General features: G+C 59.6%; 4 protein-coding genes and 4 non-coding genes across 9 annotated transcripts; 1 reads left to right on the forward strand and 7 right to left on the reverse strand.

The window, feature by feature from the left end:
- The first annotated feature begins 240 nt into the window (after positions 1–240).
- On the forward strand, positions 241–2,781 carry SOX15 (SRY-box transcription factor 15). Its single transcript, XM_077892841.1, has 2 exons — positions 241–1,240; positions 1,797–2,781. Exons 1-2 carry the CDS (start codon positions 708–710, stop codon positions 1,963–1,965), a joined length of 702 nt encoding a protein of 233 aa, XP_077748967.1. The 5' UTR covers positions 241–707; the 3' UTR covers positions 1,966–2,781.
- On the reverse strand, positions 2,133–5,383 carry MPDU1 (mannose-P-dolichol utilization defect 1). Its single transcript, XM_077892840.1, has 7 exons — positions 5,220–5,383; positions 4,177–4,242; positions 3,884–4,016; positions 3,527–3,612; positions 3,287–3,405; positions 2,997–3,107; positions 2,133–2,862 (listed from the first exon to the last, which is right to left on the reverse strand). Exons 1-7 carry the CDS (start codon positions 5,320–5,322, stop codon positions 2,740–2,742), a joined length of 741 nt encoding a protein of 246 aa, XP_077748966.1. The 5' UTR covers positions 5,323–5,383; the 3' UTR covers positions 2,133–2,739.
- Positions 5,384–6,674: 1,291 nt separating this feature from the next.
- Positions 6,675–9,063, reverse strand: CD68 (CD68 molecule). The gene is made up of 6 exons (XM_077892835.1): positions 8,536–9,063; positions 8,017–8,459; positions 7,752–7,871; positions 7,580–7,652; positions 7,296–7,466; positions 6,675–7,024 (listed from the first exon to the last, which is right to left on the reverse strand). The coding sequence occupies exons 1-6, from the start codon at positions 8,582–8,584 to the stop codon at positions 6,891–6,893; spliced, it is 990 nt and encodes a 329-aa protein (XP_077748961.1). The 5' UTR covers positions 8,585–9,063; the 3' UTR covers positions 6,675–6,890.
- Positions 9,064–9,213: 150 nt separating this feature from the next.
- On the reverse strand, positions 9,214–15,263 carry EIF4A1 (eukaryotic translation initiation factor 4A1). 2 transcript variants are annotated; one of them, XM_077892834.1, is made up of 11 exons: positions 15,153–15,263; positions 13,795–13,843; positions 13,255–13,387; positions 12,739–12,878; positions 11,512–11,680; positions 11,066–11,175; positions 10,698–10,841; positions 10,482–10,619; positions 10,293–10,382; positions 9,966–10,045; positions 9,214–9,867 (listed from the first exon to the last, which is right to left on the reverse strand). In XM_077892834.1, exons 1-11 carry the CDS (start codon positions 15,173–15,175, stop codon positions 9,723–9,725), a joined length of 1,221 nt encoding a protein of 406 aa, XP_077748960.1. In that variant the 5' UTR covers positions 15,176–15,263; the 3' UTR covers positions 9,214–9,722. The 2 variants fall into 2 exon arrangements, with proteins under 2 accessions (XP_077748960.1, XP_077748959.1); XM_077892833.1 differs by lacking the exon at positions 15,153–15,263 and adding an exon at positions 14,465–14,505.
- LOC144311613 (small nucleolar RNA SNORA67) lies at positions 10,115–10,255 on the reverse strand. Its single transcript, XR_013377210.1, has one exon. It is a non-coding gene; the product is annotated as a small nucleolar RNA SNORA67 (small nucleolar RNA).
- LOC144311640 (small nucleolar RNA SNORD10) lies at positions 11,270–11,407 on the reverse strand. Its single transcript, XR_013377234.1, has one exon. It is a non-coding gene; the product is annotated as a small nucleolar RNA SNORD10 (small nucleolar RNA).
- On the reverse strand, positions 12,282–12,426 carry LOC144311627 (small nucleolar RNA SNORA48). The gene has a single exon (XR_013377222.1). It is a non-coding gene; the product is annotated as a small nucleolar RNA SNORA48 (small nucleolar RNA).
- LOC144311628 (small nucleolar RNA SNORA48) lies at positions 13,102–13,222 on the reverse strand. Its single transcript, XR_013377224.1, has one exon. It is a non-coding gene; the product is annotated as a small nucleolar RNA SNORA48 (small nucleolar RNA).
- Positions 15,264–15,920: the final 657 nt, after the last annotated feature.

Consider the following 15,920-nt stretch of genomic DNA (forward strand, 5'->3'; position numbering starts at 1 on the left):
TTCAATTGTGACCCTGAGGGCTTTTGATTCCCCTGTGCTTGATCCCATTGTGCAAAGGAATTGACTTTAAATTGCCAAAGCTCAAGAAGGGAGGGGAAGGCGTTCAGAGCTTCTCTGGCTGGAAGGCTTGACTTCTGGGTCCTGGGTGGGGAGGGGGCGTGGTGCCCCAAGGGGAGCGTTGGGGGCTGGGGAGAACAGGACACCTGGGTTTGCCTAAGGGAGGGGGACGTTGGCGCCCTTAAGGAGGCGCGGTCTGCTGGGAGGGAGTGGGGAGGAGTCTGGTTAAAAGCTGTTCCCGGGTCTGGCCCACCCGCCAGCCACAGACGCTGAGGCCAGGTGAGAGGGGCCGTGGCGCCCGAGCCCGGGACCGCTCCGGAGACCGAGCGCGCCTCGGTGGAAGGCCACCTGGGTTTGGAGGACCTCGCGGCATCCAGGACCCAAGTGCAACCTGCCCGGTGCGCCGGACCAGGCAGCGGATTCGGCACCGGCTCTCCAAAGTGCCTGATTTGTTGGGAGCAGGGGCTCCGTTCTAAGGCCTCTGAACTTGGGGACACCTACTTTTTAAGGACACGATTTGTCTGGAACGACTCCAGACTAGAAAGACACCTTCGTTTTAAGGACACCGGTTTGGGCATCCACGCTCCACTTTAGAGGGGAGGGCGTGTAGGACGGCCTCTCAGGGCTTCCCTCCACCCCCCACCCTCCCCATGGCGCTTCCTGGCTCTTCCCACGATCAGGCCTGGAGCCTGGCGCCTCTTGCTCCCCCGGCCCCGACCACCTCGTCCTCGGGCTGCCAGGAACGGGAGGGTGCTGGGAGCCCAGGGGTCCCTGGGGCGCTCCCGCTGGAGAAGGTGAAGCGGCCCATGAACGCGTTTATGGTGTGGAGCTCCGCCCAGCGCCGCCAGATGGCGCAGCAGAACCCAAAGATGCACAACTCGGAGATTTCCAAGCGCCTGGGCGCGCAGTGGAAGCTGCTGGGCGAGGACGAGAAGCGGCCCTTCGTGGAGGAGGCCAAGCGGCTCCGGGCCCGGCACCTGCGCGACTACCCCGACTACAAGTACCGGCCTCGACGCAAGACCAAGAGCTCGGGCGCCGGGCCACCACACTTCGGCCAGGGAGGCGGTGGCGTGGCTGGCGGCGGGCCCCTCTGGGGGCCCGGACTCATGACCACCCAAGGCAGCAGGGGCTTTGGGTACCAGCCACCCAACTACTCGACAGCCTACCTGCCTGGCGGATACGGGTGAGTGCCCAGGAAGCAAGTGGAGGGGCTGCAGGGAACCCCCACCCCCACAGTGTCCCACTAGGGTGGGAGCTTTCTGGGGGCCCAGGGTTTCCACGGAGGGCGTCTCCATCCCAGCCTGGCAGCAGCGGCCCCTCAGGATCAAACTACAGACCCCCTGGATGTGATTGTGCTCTAGTTACCTGAATTTCCCGTTTCCTCCCTGCTCCTGGCCCTCCTGTGACCCGGCTCCCTCTCCCAACCCTCCGGGCAAGGAGAGGCCAGGCCCAACTCTACCCCTTCCTGGCCTGCCGCCCCAAAAGAGGAAAACAGGCACAGCACGCAAGCCTGCTGGGGAGCGTGCCTCAACAGGGCATGGCTGCGGCACTGCTCTTAAGCCCTTAGTCCTGGGGTCTGGTTCTGAACCTGCGTTGCCCAGTGGGCCCGGCTAGGGGCTGGGAGAAGAGTTCTACTGTTTGCCAGAGTGGGGCCCACCCACCCCCACTTGTGAATGGGGGCCCTGCTGACCCCTCCCGCCCCGAGATGGGCTCTAACTCCAGTGTCTCTCTCTTTGCAGCTCTTCCCACTGTAAACCAGAGGCCTCCTCGCCGTGCTCCCTCCCTCAGAGTAACCCTAGGCTCCAGGGAGAGCTGCTCCCTCACTTCAGCCCCTATCTGCCCCCGGGCTCGCCCACTCCGTACAACGCCCCCCTGTCAGGGGCCCCCATGCCCCTGACCCACCTCTAACCCTTGTGGACATGGACCTCCCAGGAAGGGCTCCCTTCTCCTCCTCCTTCACCCAGAACCTCCCACCCCCACCCCAGGCTGCAAACCTTTCTTTAGAACTCAATGTTCCTCCAGTACTGAGGAAGCCTATGCTCTGGTGTCTGCCCTGCCCCCAAAACACAACACACTTCTTTTTTGTAGGACGAACACAGTTTTTACTATTAAACCACGTCTCAGAGTCTTTATTCCCCCATCTCTGTTCCACCCTCCCCTCGCTGCAGCAGGAACCAGCAGTCTCCGCTCCCTTCCGCCTGGACCTGCCAGAGCAGGAACCTCCTCACCCCACCCTGGGGCCCTACCTGAGTCACTCTGTCTCCTGCCCCCCACCCAGCAGTGGGGTCCTGGAGACGGTTCGGGGAGGGAGGCGGCCACACGCCTACCACCCGCCCCCATTCCTTCCACTGGTCAGGCCCTGGGGAAGACGGGTAGCACAGGGCAAACTCTCACCCCAGAATACCTAAGTAGCTGGGAACTGCTGCCAAAAGAGGAATCTCTGCCAAATGATGAAACGAGTTCATCGTACACGCAGGGGACTGCACACTAGGTGTCAGTCTGAAAATCTCCCCTGCCCCCTTCCCCCCAGGATCACGTTCCCACTAAAACCCTGGCTCACTAATTCACAATTGCAGAGGAATGAATGATAAATCCTGCCAGCTGACTGGTTTGGATGGGAAGGACCCAGAGGGCGGGTGGATAACTCGAAATGGGGAGTGTGCTATAGTAGCCAGCTCTGCCCTACTGCTTTTTCTTCTCGTGGGGAGCCTTTGCGTTCCAGTAGTACAGCAGCTGGGCGGCGATGAGGCCATTGCAGAGGGAAGAGACCACGAAGGTTCCGGCCATGAGGGGGTCTCCAGTCTCCTAGGTGAGAGGCAGCCGGTGGGGGGGGGGGTCACTTCCACACAGCCCAAAGTGCTCAGAGGGGGCAGCCTGAAGTCCCTGGCTGAGCCAGGACGGGATTTTAGCGCCCTCTAGAGGGGAGAAGGTGAGCTCACCTGAATGGAGGTGAAGATTCTGGCCAAGGAGCCCCCAAAGAGCAGAAAGACTGTGATGGCTGAGAGCTGGCCTGTGTGCCCGTTCTGGTAGTTCGTTGCTGCCTGGATCAGCTGGGGAAGAAATCAAGAACCTTTGTTCTGTTATCTGAACTCTTCCATGTTCCCGCCACAGACTTCCCATCGCCCTCTGTCCAACACCCCCATACCTGGGGCTCCCACTCTGCTCCTCATCCAGTCCCCACCTCACTCCCTCTGCCCAGCATCCTTCCTTCCTTCCTTCCAGTACTCACCCGCCCCACTACCACAGCAGGCACATTGGAGGCCTGGAGCAGGGTGATTACGGCCTGCGGTGTCAGTGGTGACAGGAGCGCAAGCAGGACCAGCGCATAGCAGGCTAAGAAAGTGACACCTGGGGGCCAAGGAGGTAAGGAGCCCTGGTCAGCCTCTCCTACTCCTCTGGCTTCCCAGAGCCAAAGTTCCCCATCAGGGCCCCCAAGAGCCACACCCTGCTCTCGGGTAAACCCCGGCACCTTTCATAGTTTGTCCTCTGTAGTGCAGGACCAGGAAGCAGATGGTGACTGTCTGGAACAGCAGGAACAGAGCTTCACCCCAAGAGCTGCAGAGTCAAGAGTTGGGAGGAAGAAAGGCGGGCCTGGAAAGGGGCAGGGAAAGCCTCCATGGCCCGTCCATCTGGGGACACAGTTCTCTGACGCCCTCCTCAGCCCCCACCTGTCTAGTTCCCGGGCATCCCTGGGATGCTCTCCTCATCACGTCCACAGGTGATGGCCAGATTTCCAGAAAGGCTTAAATAAGCCCTCTCCCCTGCCTCACCCTAAATCCCACTTGCGAGCATTCACCCTTGGGGATTGAGGGTAGGCTCCCCTCACCTGAAGGGGAAGTTGTTGGTGATGCTGTAGACCATGGTCCCCGTCAGTGCCACTAGTTCTAGCATCACTGACTGAAGGCTCAGCCCTTCGGCGCTCTTGGCTTTCAGGATTTTAAACACCTGGGGCAATTTTACTAGAGAAAGGACGAGAAAGGCAGAGGTAAGGAGCCCACATCCCTTGGGAGCCCCACACAACAGCCATGGGGCAGACTGGGAAGCATGTCACCTCGACTGGTTAAGAGACCCACCCTATTTCTGGTATCTCAGCCCTCCACCTGAAGACAGGGTACATACCCAGAAGTGACCCGGCCACAATGCCCAGACCCAGGCTCTTGCTGAGAAGAATCTTGAGGCAGGGGACTGAAAAGAGAAAGCGGAGTAAACACAAAAGCAGCCCCTGGAACCCAGCTCAGGGCTAAAGGTTTTTCAGGCTGCTGGGGGTTGCTGCTGCTCCCTAAGACCTGGGCAAACCCAAACAAGGAAGATCAGGGCTGTCCGATGGCAGGTGAAAAGGCCAGAGGGCCTTCCTGCCCCAAATCCTATCACTGTCAGGTGAGTTTTCCAAAATAGACGGATTTACGTCTAAACTCCTTGACTTCCGAGGCTTTCCATTGCTTCTCTGCAGAAAGCTGGGCAATGTCCAGGAGACCTCCCATCCTTTCCCCTCTGAGCAACCCAGGCGCTCCACTTCGCGTGTGTTGCCCTTCCAAGGACAGGCCTCCTGCTCCCTCGTGCCCGAACTCCTGGCCCCTGCTCGGGGGCTTGCTGGGAGGCCCTGGTACACCCCTCCAGCCCAGCGAGAGTCATGAATTCGACCCAGACAGGTGCACAGTGGGAGAGTGGGGGGCCGGGAAGAGACTGGGCCTGACGTCTGCGGTGGGCTTTGTGTGGACCTGCCTCGCAGACGGAGGCCGGCAAGCAAGTCATCCCAGGATTAGACCACCAGCAAATGCTGAGGGCGGAGGGCGCCTCTGCAGATGCCCCCGAAGCCTAAATTCATCAGATGCCTTGGAGTAAGCGCGGGTTTGCTCAAGGTCTACTAATCTATTAAAGACCGTAACGACCTGGTCAGATTTTAACTTCGTTTTGTGCAGTCTGTGTCTTTCCACCTTTCACGATCACCAAGAAGTAATGATGCCGCCGCCCTCTCCCGGCCTCCCGCTCAAACATGGCGAGCCCCCTCTATGGACGCCGAGGCACTTCCGCCCCCCGCCGCAGGGATTTCCGCCCGGCACGGCGTGGCAGGGGTCGCCACCGTCCGGCCCGCAGTCCCGCCCCCCTGATGGCCCGAGGGCGCTCGGGCAGAACTTTTGACAAAGATACCGAATAAAGCTCACCGTGAAGCAAGTCCCACTGGACGAAAATTTGGTCGTAGCATTTCTCAGGTAAGAGAAGCGGTACAAGCGCTCGTTTGAGCAGGCCCTCCTCCTCGGCCGCCATGTTGCAAAGCTAGCTTCCGCCCGTCTCTTCGGGCCGCCATGGAGCGACGCTGCGCATGCGCGCCCTGGCCTTTTACACCCCCACCCCCACCCCCGCCCGGCCCTCTTTTCCTCGCTCTTTCTTCACGCCACCCCACCCCGTAAAATAGATCTCGTGCAGCGACCACGTTTCGGAAGCGCCCTGCCAGCTCGAGTCTTACGGCATGCTGAGGCGGCGCGCCTGCGCAGTTCCATTTCTCGCGCCTTTGTTTATGCTTCCAGTTCGGAGGCAACCCCGCGCCTCCTACCTCTCTATCCGCTCCTTCTGTGCGGCGCCATCTTGTGTTCCCCAGCCGGCTCCACCTTGTTCGAAGTTGAGAGACGAGGAGCATGGGTGTCCGCAAGGGCTTTGGGTGGGGGCGCCATGGCTCCCTATCTCCTGTTGTCTGGGCGGCTCCAGAGGGAAGGACAGCGTGCGCCAGGCAGTCCCCCGGAGGCGCCGAGCTCCACGCAGCCCCATGTTCCTCCCTCCTGGCTGTCTGCGCCCGCAGCTGCTGAGCCGGGAGGGTGAAGCAGAGGCGATGGCGGTGGGAAGGCGAGCCCCCAGGCCCGAGGGTTCTGTCCTTCCCACCCGCCGGCCACTCCGCCTTGTGCGGCCCTGAGCAAGCACATCAGCAGCGCCCCCCCCGCCCCCCCGCCCCGTAAGGAAAGGCCGCTGGGGATTTGTGACCCCAGCTCCCAGCCATTCCGGTGACCCCACGCCATCAGCAAGGTCTCACGGGCTGCCCGCCGGGTGCGGACCGCGGCTATCTGGGAGACCCTTTGGCTGTCTGGGAGACCCTTTCTAGATCCTGGACACCGGCTGCCCTGGGGGTGCCACCCACTCCCACCGCAGGGGAGGGGGGCGGGCTGGAGGCAGGCGGCTCCTGGGAGCGCCCGCGTGATAGGGGGTGGAGGTCAGAGTCTGCTGCTGCTGCAGCCCGTGGCAGAAATAGAAGTATCCCTGGACACGGGCACCGTGTTCGTGTTGCCAAGGAGCTCCCACACAGCCTTCGGAAAGGAAGTGACCCAGGTGTGACCTTCCCCGAACACTCCTCGGCTACTGCTACCTGCTGCACTTGTATTTGTGAAACTGGTTTGGAGGGCCTGGGGAAATGAAGCAGCCAGAGGCCCCAGAAAAAGAGGAAGGGGGATGCGGCAGATTTCGACACCAGCTGTGGCAGGCTCTAGGGAACGGGGTCACAGAGCATAGGATGGTGTCCATCTCTCTTCACCTGCTTATTGTCTGGCTCCCTGAGACTCTACCATGGAAGGTGCAGAAAGGCATGTGACAAGACAGCTTTTAGTCCTGGCAAGAATGGGGAAATCCGAAGACAGTGTTTCGAGCAGGTTTTATTATGCTGGGGATGGGGGAGGAGAAATATGTCATGTTTATGACCCTTTCTCTCTCCTGCATCCCTTCAGATGGCATTAGTTCTATTTTTGTTCCAGAAGACTGAGAAGGAAGGTAACTTTGTTTCTGAGTCAGTTGGGTGATGAGAATGCCCCCGCCCGGCAAGCTTGATACTGGTATCAAGGATGGGGACATGCTCAGAGGGGCTGGTAGGTGGGTGGGCGTCTCCTGATAATGCAGAATGTAACCAGCGCCAGGGCGAGGAGGCCGAGTGAGATCACGCCGACGATGAGGGGCAGCAGGTTGAAGTGTTCGCTGGGACAAGAGAAACCTGGCAGAAAGGGAGGGCGGGCAGGCATCAGGGTGGTGGTGGGGCACAGGTGGGAGGAGGATGGGAGGAAGGCGTGGGGGGGACATGGGGAAGTAGAGTGATGAGTGCCCTCGAAGCTCCTAGGGAAAGAGGGCAGAGTCCTGCTGAGGAAGTAGGGCAGTTGCCCTAAAGCTACAAGGCTGAGAGAGAAAGGAAAGTTCAAGATCTCATAAAGGAGGCGGGTGGCCGTCAGAGCAGTGGGAGCCTTCTAGGAGGGAGGACTAGTTCTTACTTGGCCCAAAGGCCCCTGAAGGGGGCAGCTGAGCAGCCTGCAGCTTCAGGTGGAGCAGGTCAAGGCGCAGAGCTGGTGTAAGAAGGATGCTTGCATTTCTGCAGCTGAAGCTCTGGCCCAGGGGGGCTTGGAGAGCTCGGAGGGATGCGTTCTGACCCGAGAATGTCCACTCTGAAAGAGCGAGGAAGGCTCAGCTCTGGAGCCTTGTCCCCGCCACCCCGATTTAGATCCCCTTTCAGGAGCCCGGACATTCAGGGCAAGCGACCTGAGGGCGGGTGACTCACGCGCCGCCTGCGGAAAGGACACGTTGTACTGCAGAGCCAGGTAGTCCAGGTAGACTGAACCCTGCTGCGGCTCCTGCGGAGGCGACCAGGAAGGCTGAGGGTGGCCGGAGCCCCCAGCACAGCAAAGGGTGGGGGGATAGGGGGACACGAGGGGGCCGGGGTGGGGAGGTACCTGTGTGAACCCGAAGCTGAGCTGCCCGAAAGGGAAGGAGAGAAGCAGATGGGGGCGGGCCCCGTCACAGTCCCCCCAGGGCTTGGTGCTGTTGGGGTTCAGCACCGAGATGCCCCAGGCCTGTAGCAGTTAAAAAGAGGTTTTGAAGGCCGCAGCCGCCCTGGGTTCCCTGTTTCCTCCATCCCCTCCCTGCGTGCCCCCTTCTCTCTTCTTCCTTCTGCAGTGCGGTGGGCGGCCTCACCCCTGCCCCCACGGGTGGCTCTACCTGGCCTCCGGCCTGGGTTGGGTACACAACCCCGATCTGAATCCGGGCTTGGAGCCGGGCGCAGGGCTGGGAACCCGTAGTCCAAGTGTAGTCTCCTATGGCGTCCTGGGGGCCAGGGCCGGGACTGGGAGGTGGTGGCCTTGGCCCTGGCCCCGGCTGGGTGTAGCTGGTGGAGGTGTGGGGTTTGCCGGTGCCCGTGGTGCCCGTGGTGTTGCTTGTGCTGTTGCTCGTGGTTGGGTGAATGGTGGTGTTTCTGTGCCCCGGGGTGGTCGGGGCCTGGTGAGTGGTGGTGTTGGGCGCATGGCTGGTGGTCTCCGCGGTGGTGGTGCTGTGGCTGGTGGTCCCAGGGCTTCCTGTGCTCTCTGTAGCCGTAGGGGTCACCGTGAAGGAGGGAAGCAGGGTGGCCGACTTTTTATGGGGACAGTCGCTCCGGGTCCCCTGGGCTTGGAGCAGAGGGGAGGGTTGGTTAGCAATGGGGCAGCGTCCCCCTGAGCCCCTTCCCCTCGGGCCCCCCCTTACCTGCTAGCAGCCCCACCAAGGCCCCCAAGAAAAACACGGCTGGCCTCATAACCGATCGGCCTCACCCCAGTCGGTGCGGGACGGTGTGTTCAACACCAGCCTGTAGCCTCTGCCTTCTTTTGGAAGAGGAATTAAGTGTCTGACTTCCTGTGGCAGCCCAGTCCACCCCCAGCCTGACTCAGGCACCTCAGCCCCAGCCACCAATCACTTAGTCATTGAACCCCTGTCACCAAGTGAGGGGATGGGTCACCAGCCTCAATATCACAGGTAGATGCGGAGTTTGGGGACAGTTGGTCCTTGCGGACCTACTTGTCTACTTCAGCCTGTTTGGTGGGCCGGAGGGGTTACAGAACCAGCGGGGAACAGCACCCCACCCCTTGCTTATGTCCTCCAGTTCTAGGGGTTAAGTGTTTCTATTCCCTCTTTTCCATTTGTCACTTCCTCTTGACAGAACATGTGAGGCACTTATGATGGTGCTTGCGTCTTGGCCTTTAGAGTGGGTCACTAGCCAACAAATGCTACCCCACTAGCGGGTCAGCAGGGAGAGGATAACAAAAAAAGGAAACCCAAGGGAAACTTGAGGGACTATGAACTGGGGGTGGAGTGGTGGCCCCAGCCAGGGAGGCCCTGGGACACAGGTGGGAGGGAAGGGGAGGCAAGAAATGAGAAGCCCAAACAGGCAGTTTCCAAGTCATTTTATTCAGAATTTTGTGTTTGTTTTCTGAATCAATAAATACTATACAAAACAATGTAAAAATGGCTACCACTTTTTCTCCCCTGCTCCCCCCCCACCTGGGGACAATCCTCTGGGCCATTTAACTCTGGGATTCTCCAGATTTGGTCCAGCAAATGAGGTTGAGTGACACTATGGCCCCTGGCAGCCTCTGAAGAGGCACGTAGCTGGGGTGGGGGAGAGCCTCTGGGGTTTGGAGGTTGACTAGGTTACGGAGATGGATTAGTGTTTTTGGGAGAAGAGACGGCGCCTGGAGCAAGAGCCTGCCCCAAAGAAAAGGGTGTCTAAAATGTTCACGTTCCTTCTTTTGCCTCAAAAAGTGACATTTATTCAAAGAAAAAAAAAGGAAAAAATGACAAGATGTCCATCCCTTGGCTCCCTTCCCTCCCCCCTCCTGCTCTTCTGCCCCCCCCCAGACTGAGGCCAGGGTCAGGCTAGGTAGCAGGACCACCCCTCAGATGAGGTCAGCAACATTGAGGGGCATTTCCTCAATGGAGGTGTTGTAGAAAGTCTCGATGTCTCGAAGAGTCCTCTTGTCTTCTTCTGTCACCATGTTAATAGCCACACCCTTCCGGCCAAATCGTCCACCACGGCCGATTCTGGTGAGAATAGGACAGGTTCAGTCTGGCTCAGGATGGGGGCAGGACAGAGCCTGAGCTCAGGGCTGGGGGAGGGAACGTTTTAGATCTGCACTTACCTGTGGATATAGTTTTCCCTGTTGGTAGGAAGGTCATAGTTGATGACTAGAGACACCTGCTGCACATCGATGCCTCTGGCCTGGGTCGGGAGAGGACAGGTCAGCAGGAGGAAGGGTGGGGGGCCAGTGCGCGTAGCAGGGACCGCTGTGTGTGTAGGCAGCCAAAGGGAAGGCAAAGGAAACAGCAGCCCCTCTTCCCAGCACCCTGAGGCATGTCACATTTTATTCCAAGTTGCTACTTTCCTGAGGGGGGCACAAGCAAGCCCCCTGGAGAGGGAATCAGCTTGGGTCCTCCCTCCTTCCCAGGGTTCTCCATTCCCTACTCACCAGCAAGTCAGTGGTAATCAGTACTCTGCTAGAGCCTGAGCGGAACTCCCTCATGATAACATCTCGCTCCTTCTGGTCCATGTCTCCGTGCTATAGTGGGGACCAGAGGGGAGGGCGCATGTCACAGGCGCGCACAGGCTCGGAGGCCCAGGCACACGGGCACTACGGGGAACAAGGGAGAGAACGCACCATGGCAGACACGGTGAAGTCTCGGGCGTGCATCTTCTCGGTGAGCCAATCCACCTTCCTTCGGGTGTTGATGAAAATGACTGCCTGTGTGATGGTCAGAGTCTCGTACAAGTCACACAGCGTGTCCAGCTTCCACTCCTGGGAGGGGGAAGGAGATCAGTGAGGGGCTCTACCCAGGGATGTGCAGCCAGGCAAGCCCCCTGCACCGGGCCCCACCTCTCGCTCCACGTTGATGTAGAACTGGCGGATGCCCTCGAGGGTCAACTCTTCTTTCTTGACCAGAATCCGAATGGGGTCCCTCATGAACTTCTTGGTCACCTCAAGCACGTCAGAAGGCATCGTGGCAGACAGCAAAACCACCTAATGGGAAAGAGCAGCCTCGGGGTAGGGGATCCTCCAGGCTGGCCCCCCCTCCCCTAGCAAGCAAGTTGTCGCCTAACGCAGAAGCTAGGGCATGAAAAGGCTTGAGGCCCCCGGATTCTTTGTGGCTCCTGCAGCATGTGCTGCTGCTGTGACCCCCACCACACAGCCACCTACAAAGGAAACCTTGACCGCCCACTAGAGTCTGTGAACCCCTTTCTCACCTGGGTGTTGCTGTTGAGCTTTTGGAATATGTCATAGATCTGGTCCTTGAATCCACGGCTTAACATCTCATCAGCTTCGTCCAGTACAAACATCTTGATATATTTGGGAGCTACAAGAGGAGAAAACCCCAATGGACAGTAGTGAGGGAACCAGGAAACCAAACTTCAAGTTCCTGATCGAGAACACTAAGGAACAAGAGATCTGCTCTCAGGATACGAAGGCTGATCCTTTGCCAAGACTCCCACACGAGGCCAGCTGACAGGCCAGGGAAGTAGAACACTCCCCGGGGCTGAGGACGGGGAAGCCAGGCTCAGATGACACGCATGGGCTCATCACAGAGCAACTCTTTCCCAGGTGCATGCTAGCCCGTCAGAGGAGGACACTGCGAAGGGGGGGGGGGGGGGAAGGCACGAGTGGGAGGGTTAAAGAGGACAGCCAGACTCACATAGGTATCTCCGGTTCAGCATGTCAAACACACGACCCGGGGTGCCCACGATGATATGAGGAGCCTCCATCTGAAGCTTCTGCACCTCAGCACGTACATTGGTCCCCCCAATGCAGGCATGGCAGGAAGCACCCATGTAATCTCCTAATGCCATGACTACCTTCTGTATCTGGACTCAAAAAAAAAAAATGTACCCAATTATGAGCTACGATCAAGGCAGGTCCCGTTTAAGATGCTTCTAGTAAAATAAAAAATAAATAAGTAAGTAAATAAATAAATAAAATGCTTCTAGTGTTCTCTCCAACTCAGACGTGCACCATTAAACTCACTTTTCAGACAAGAAACAGGCAGATACTTCACTTAAGATCACACTGCCAGTAAGTGGCAGGCTCAGGATTTGAGCTTGGTCTGGCTCCTAAGAATACAAGGATTCACACTAACAGCCCTTTCTAAAAGCCATGACGACCCATTGACTTGATCTCACTCCAACTAGTTTTATGAATGGAAGGCCATCTACCCGTGTCCTACTGAACTCCTGCCACAGAACCTGTGCTAGGTGACACGTTCGCTTTTTTTTAAAAGAGCATGTTCTGCACATACATTAAGGCCCTACTGAATTCTTCCAGAACTCTTCACTTACAGTACCTTACCTCAATTCACCGATAAGCATAGAATCATCCTAAACTCACCATAAAACTAATATCCTACTTATGAGACTAGCATTTCTGACCCTTTCTCCACCAAGACCCAAGAAAGGTCTCATTAAAATTTTATGTGCCCTAGGCATGAAACAGCTCTGGCCACCAATCCAGGCATCAAGCTAGGATGAACACAGGACTGCCCGTCTGCTTTGCCCCTGGCTGATATAAGAGCACCACCACCACCAAGGTGTCTCTTTGCCCATTGCCAGGGGGTTTGTTCATAAAACAGCCACCAAACTTGCCCAGCCAGCCAGGCTCCACCTTGCAACCTTTTCATTTGACTCAGGAAATGGGTGGAGAAAATAATGCTTATTGTGTTTGGGTAGGAAAGACCTCGTAATTAATCCTAACAAGCTCTCAAACATCCGGAAGTCCTCAACTTATTTCTTTACACAGTCCCCACCCCCCCAACCATTCAGTTCTTAAATAGATAGTGGTCCTGAGGAACACACATCTATGCTTTTTTTAATGACCACATTTCTAAAGCAGTCCTTCAGGGGAGGAACAAAAAAGCCTACATACTCACCTGCTGAGCCAACTCCCTAGTGGGTGCCAGGACCAAGGCCTGTGTAGCCTTTAGATCCAATTCAATTTGTTGCAGAATCGATATGGCAAAAGTGGCTGTTTTCCCAGTCCCAGATTGGGCTTGAGCGATCACATCATAACCTAAATAGATCGAGAAAAACAAGATATGAGAATACATACATTTCAGAGTCATGAGATGTTCAAGGCTTTACTTTACCCACAAGAAGCCAATGGAGCCATGTGCCAAGCATGACGTGCTCCACAGACTTTACCCCATGACAACAGAGTGCCCACACAGGACATTAACTCATTCAGTACTGCACAAAGCTCAGAAACAGGTACCAGCAGAAATCAAACCAGCCACGCATGTGGCCAGGGCATGAACACAGACCAAAAGCCAAGATTGGATAAACAAGGAGTTGCTGGGTCCCCGAATGATAGGAGACAGGCACCAACCAGATACCACTGTACCCAGTTTAGGGACAGCCCAGAACCTGTCCTGGGACAGGAGGCTTACCCTTGATACAAGGAAGAATGGCTCGCTGCTGGATGGCAGAAGGCTTCTCGAAACCATAAGCATAGATGCCACGGAGAAGGGACTCGGAGAGGTTCATGTCATCAAAGCTGTCAACAATCTCATTCCAGTTACTCTGTAGGACAGAGAAAAATCACAGTAGTCAAACGGGGGTCTGTGTTCTGGCAGAACAGAGGGCACCTTGGTACCAGCCCCAGAGCTGCAGATCCCTGCACCTCTCCTCCCTCTGGGGAAGCCAGCTGGCTCTACCCGGCCTGGGCAATCAGTGAGGGCCAGTCCACTTGTGAAACCAGAGGCTAAACAGGGCAGGAGAGGAGACCAGACTCCTCCGGCAACCTGATTCGTACAACCCAGGACGTAGATACTTTATACCAATCATCGAAAAGGAATGAGAATTGGGGAGAGGAAACAGGAACAGGTTCCTGTTAGGGGACAGGAACCACCCCTCCCGAGGTCAGGGGAGGCTGCTACAGACCGTCTTTTCCAGAGAGGGGGAACAATGGCTCAAAGCTCCCGGCTCACCTCGATGACGCCTTCGGGCTCCATCCCATCGGGGCCATTGTCTCTGGATCTGTTGGTGGAAAGCAGATGCACGCCAACTGAGACGAGTTAGAAATCCGCGCGGCCGGGCTCTCCCCAGCAAGCGGTCCCGCCCGTGCCATCAGCCTCCACTCCCCGAGGACACAGCCCTTCCTCCTCCACCGACTCGGGCCCCGGCCCCCGCAGGCCACAGGGAACGCCGCCGCGCCCCCCGGGACCCTGAGGGGGTCCGCGCCCCCGCCCACGTGTCCCGGGCCGGCCGGAGCGCGTGCGCCTCCCCCCGCGGCCCCGGCGCGCCGGAAGTCCCGCCCCTTGCCTCCCGGCTGCGAGGGGAGGACATCCCCTTCCCCCCACGTCACTCCGCCCGCGCCCTCCCCCACCCCTCCAGCCCGTCTCCCCCCCTCGCGGTGCCCGGATGTGGGAGGCCGCGGGCGGTGGCGGCCTCGCGCACAATGAGCCCCAGCAGAGCTAGAGAAGGGGGAGATTGCACAACACTCAGCAGCGAAGGGGGCTGGGGGAGGGGAGCCCCTCAGGCCGCCATGTGCTCGCTCCCTCGACCACCCGGCGGCGTCTCCCCCCGCCACGGAACAATCCACAGCCCGCCCGCCCCGTCGCGAAATGGCGTCGCCCTCCCATACCTCAGGCCGCTCACCCCTGAAGGAAAGTGGACCTGCCCATCCGCAGTTTGCCAATTGCCCGGCTTGTGCGGCAAAATGGACCCGCCCGCCCGGCGCCGGGTGGGCTCCCGGTGCCTCACGCGGCCGCTCCTCGGGGTCAGGCTCGGTCCTGGCCGTCAAGAAAACCAGCACACTGAACGGCCGGCTTCTCCCGCCCCGACCCGGCTCTCCGCGCGACCGAGCGCCCGGCTCAGAGGACCCGGGCGCCCCCCGCTCCGGCGAGTGGTCCCGTCAGAATCCCCCAGAACCCCGAGCGCGCGCGAGCCCTCCCTCGCCAAAGAGGCGTCCGGACCCGCCGGCCCGGGCCACGCGCGCTGCCGGCCGCCGCCGCCGCCGCCGCCGCCGTCGTCCCCCGCGCCGGGTCGCGACCCCCGCCTGGCGCTCGGGCCGGGGCCTCGCGCGCCGCGTCGGGGACAGCGGCCTCAGGGCAGGCCTCGCACGCCAGGCCCCGAGGGCCGGACCTCCCTCGCTCGCCTTCCCGACCCGGCCCCCTCGCTACCCCCCCCCCCCCCGGGACCGGGCCTCCCGGCGTAAGGCCGCCCCGCACAACCCCGGGAGGGAGAGGCCCGGGGTTGGGCCTCGGCTTCCCCCGCCCCCCGCGGGACCCTCGAAAAGGAGCGGCTGGGTAAGTAGCCTCGATCTCTTGCAATAAGGATTTCTTACCGGGAATCCTGACTCGCAGACATGATCCTTAGAAACTAGGGCGGAGTGCCCGCCTATCGACAACTTATAGAGCGCCCGACCCCGCCCCAGCCATCGCATTGGCTCGGCCGCCTCGGCCCCGCCGCCGGCGCTCAGCGACTCGGCGTGACGTTAGTTCGCCGGCACCCCGGCACGCCGCCACCATTGGACAAGCTAAACGCCTATCAAGATGAGGACCCGCCCCTGCAGCCCCATTGGCTATGCGGCCCGCCTTTCTCGCCGGTGCGGAAGTGACATACGGGAGTCAGGCCTCGAGGCCCGGCAGCCATCTTGGGGCCCAGCGCCCCTACACGTGCGGAGGCGAGAGCGCCCGGGTCATGTGCTCCAGCGGGCCCTATCGCGCGCGAGGGGCGAGGTCTCAGCCTCCAGGGACTTCCGGGCTCCCGGGACCGCCGCTTCCCTTGGCCTCCGCTCCAGGTGCGCACGGGACCCGCACCTTAGTCGTTCGTGTTGTGCAGCAAAGGTAGACGGACTCCGCCCCGAGCCGTCGCGAGCGTGCGGCGCGGGTGGAAGCCGAAGGCGTGCGCACCTGGCAGGGGCAGGGGCGGGACGGGGGCGCCTCCGGGCACTTGTGGGTGCTGCCCCGAAGTTCCCTTACCTCTGAGCCCCAGCTTCCCTGCGGTGGGGGCTGAGGGTGGGGTCCGGGGATGACCGGTCCCGGGGGAGAGGGGGAGGACGGGGCATGGCGGGCCCCGTGGTCTCGACACCTATGGCAGTGTGGCCAACGGT

This window comes from Canis aureus, chromosome 3 (assembly GCF_053574225.1).
Source record: "Canis aureus isolate CA01 chromosome 3, VMU_Caureus_v.1.0, whole genome shotgun sequence".
Taxonomy (NCBI): Eukaryota; Metazoa; Chordata; class Mammalia; order Carnivora; family Canidae; genus Canis; species Canis aureus.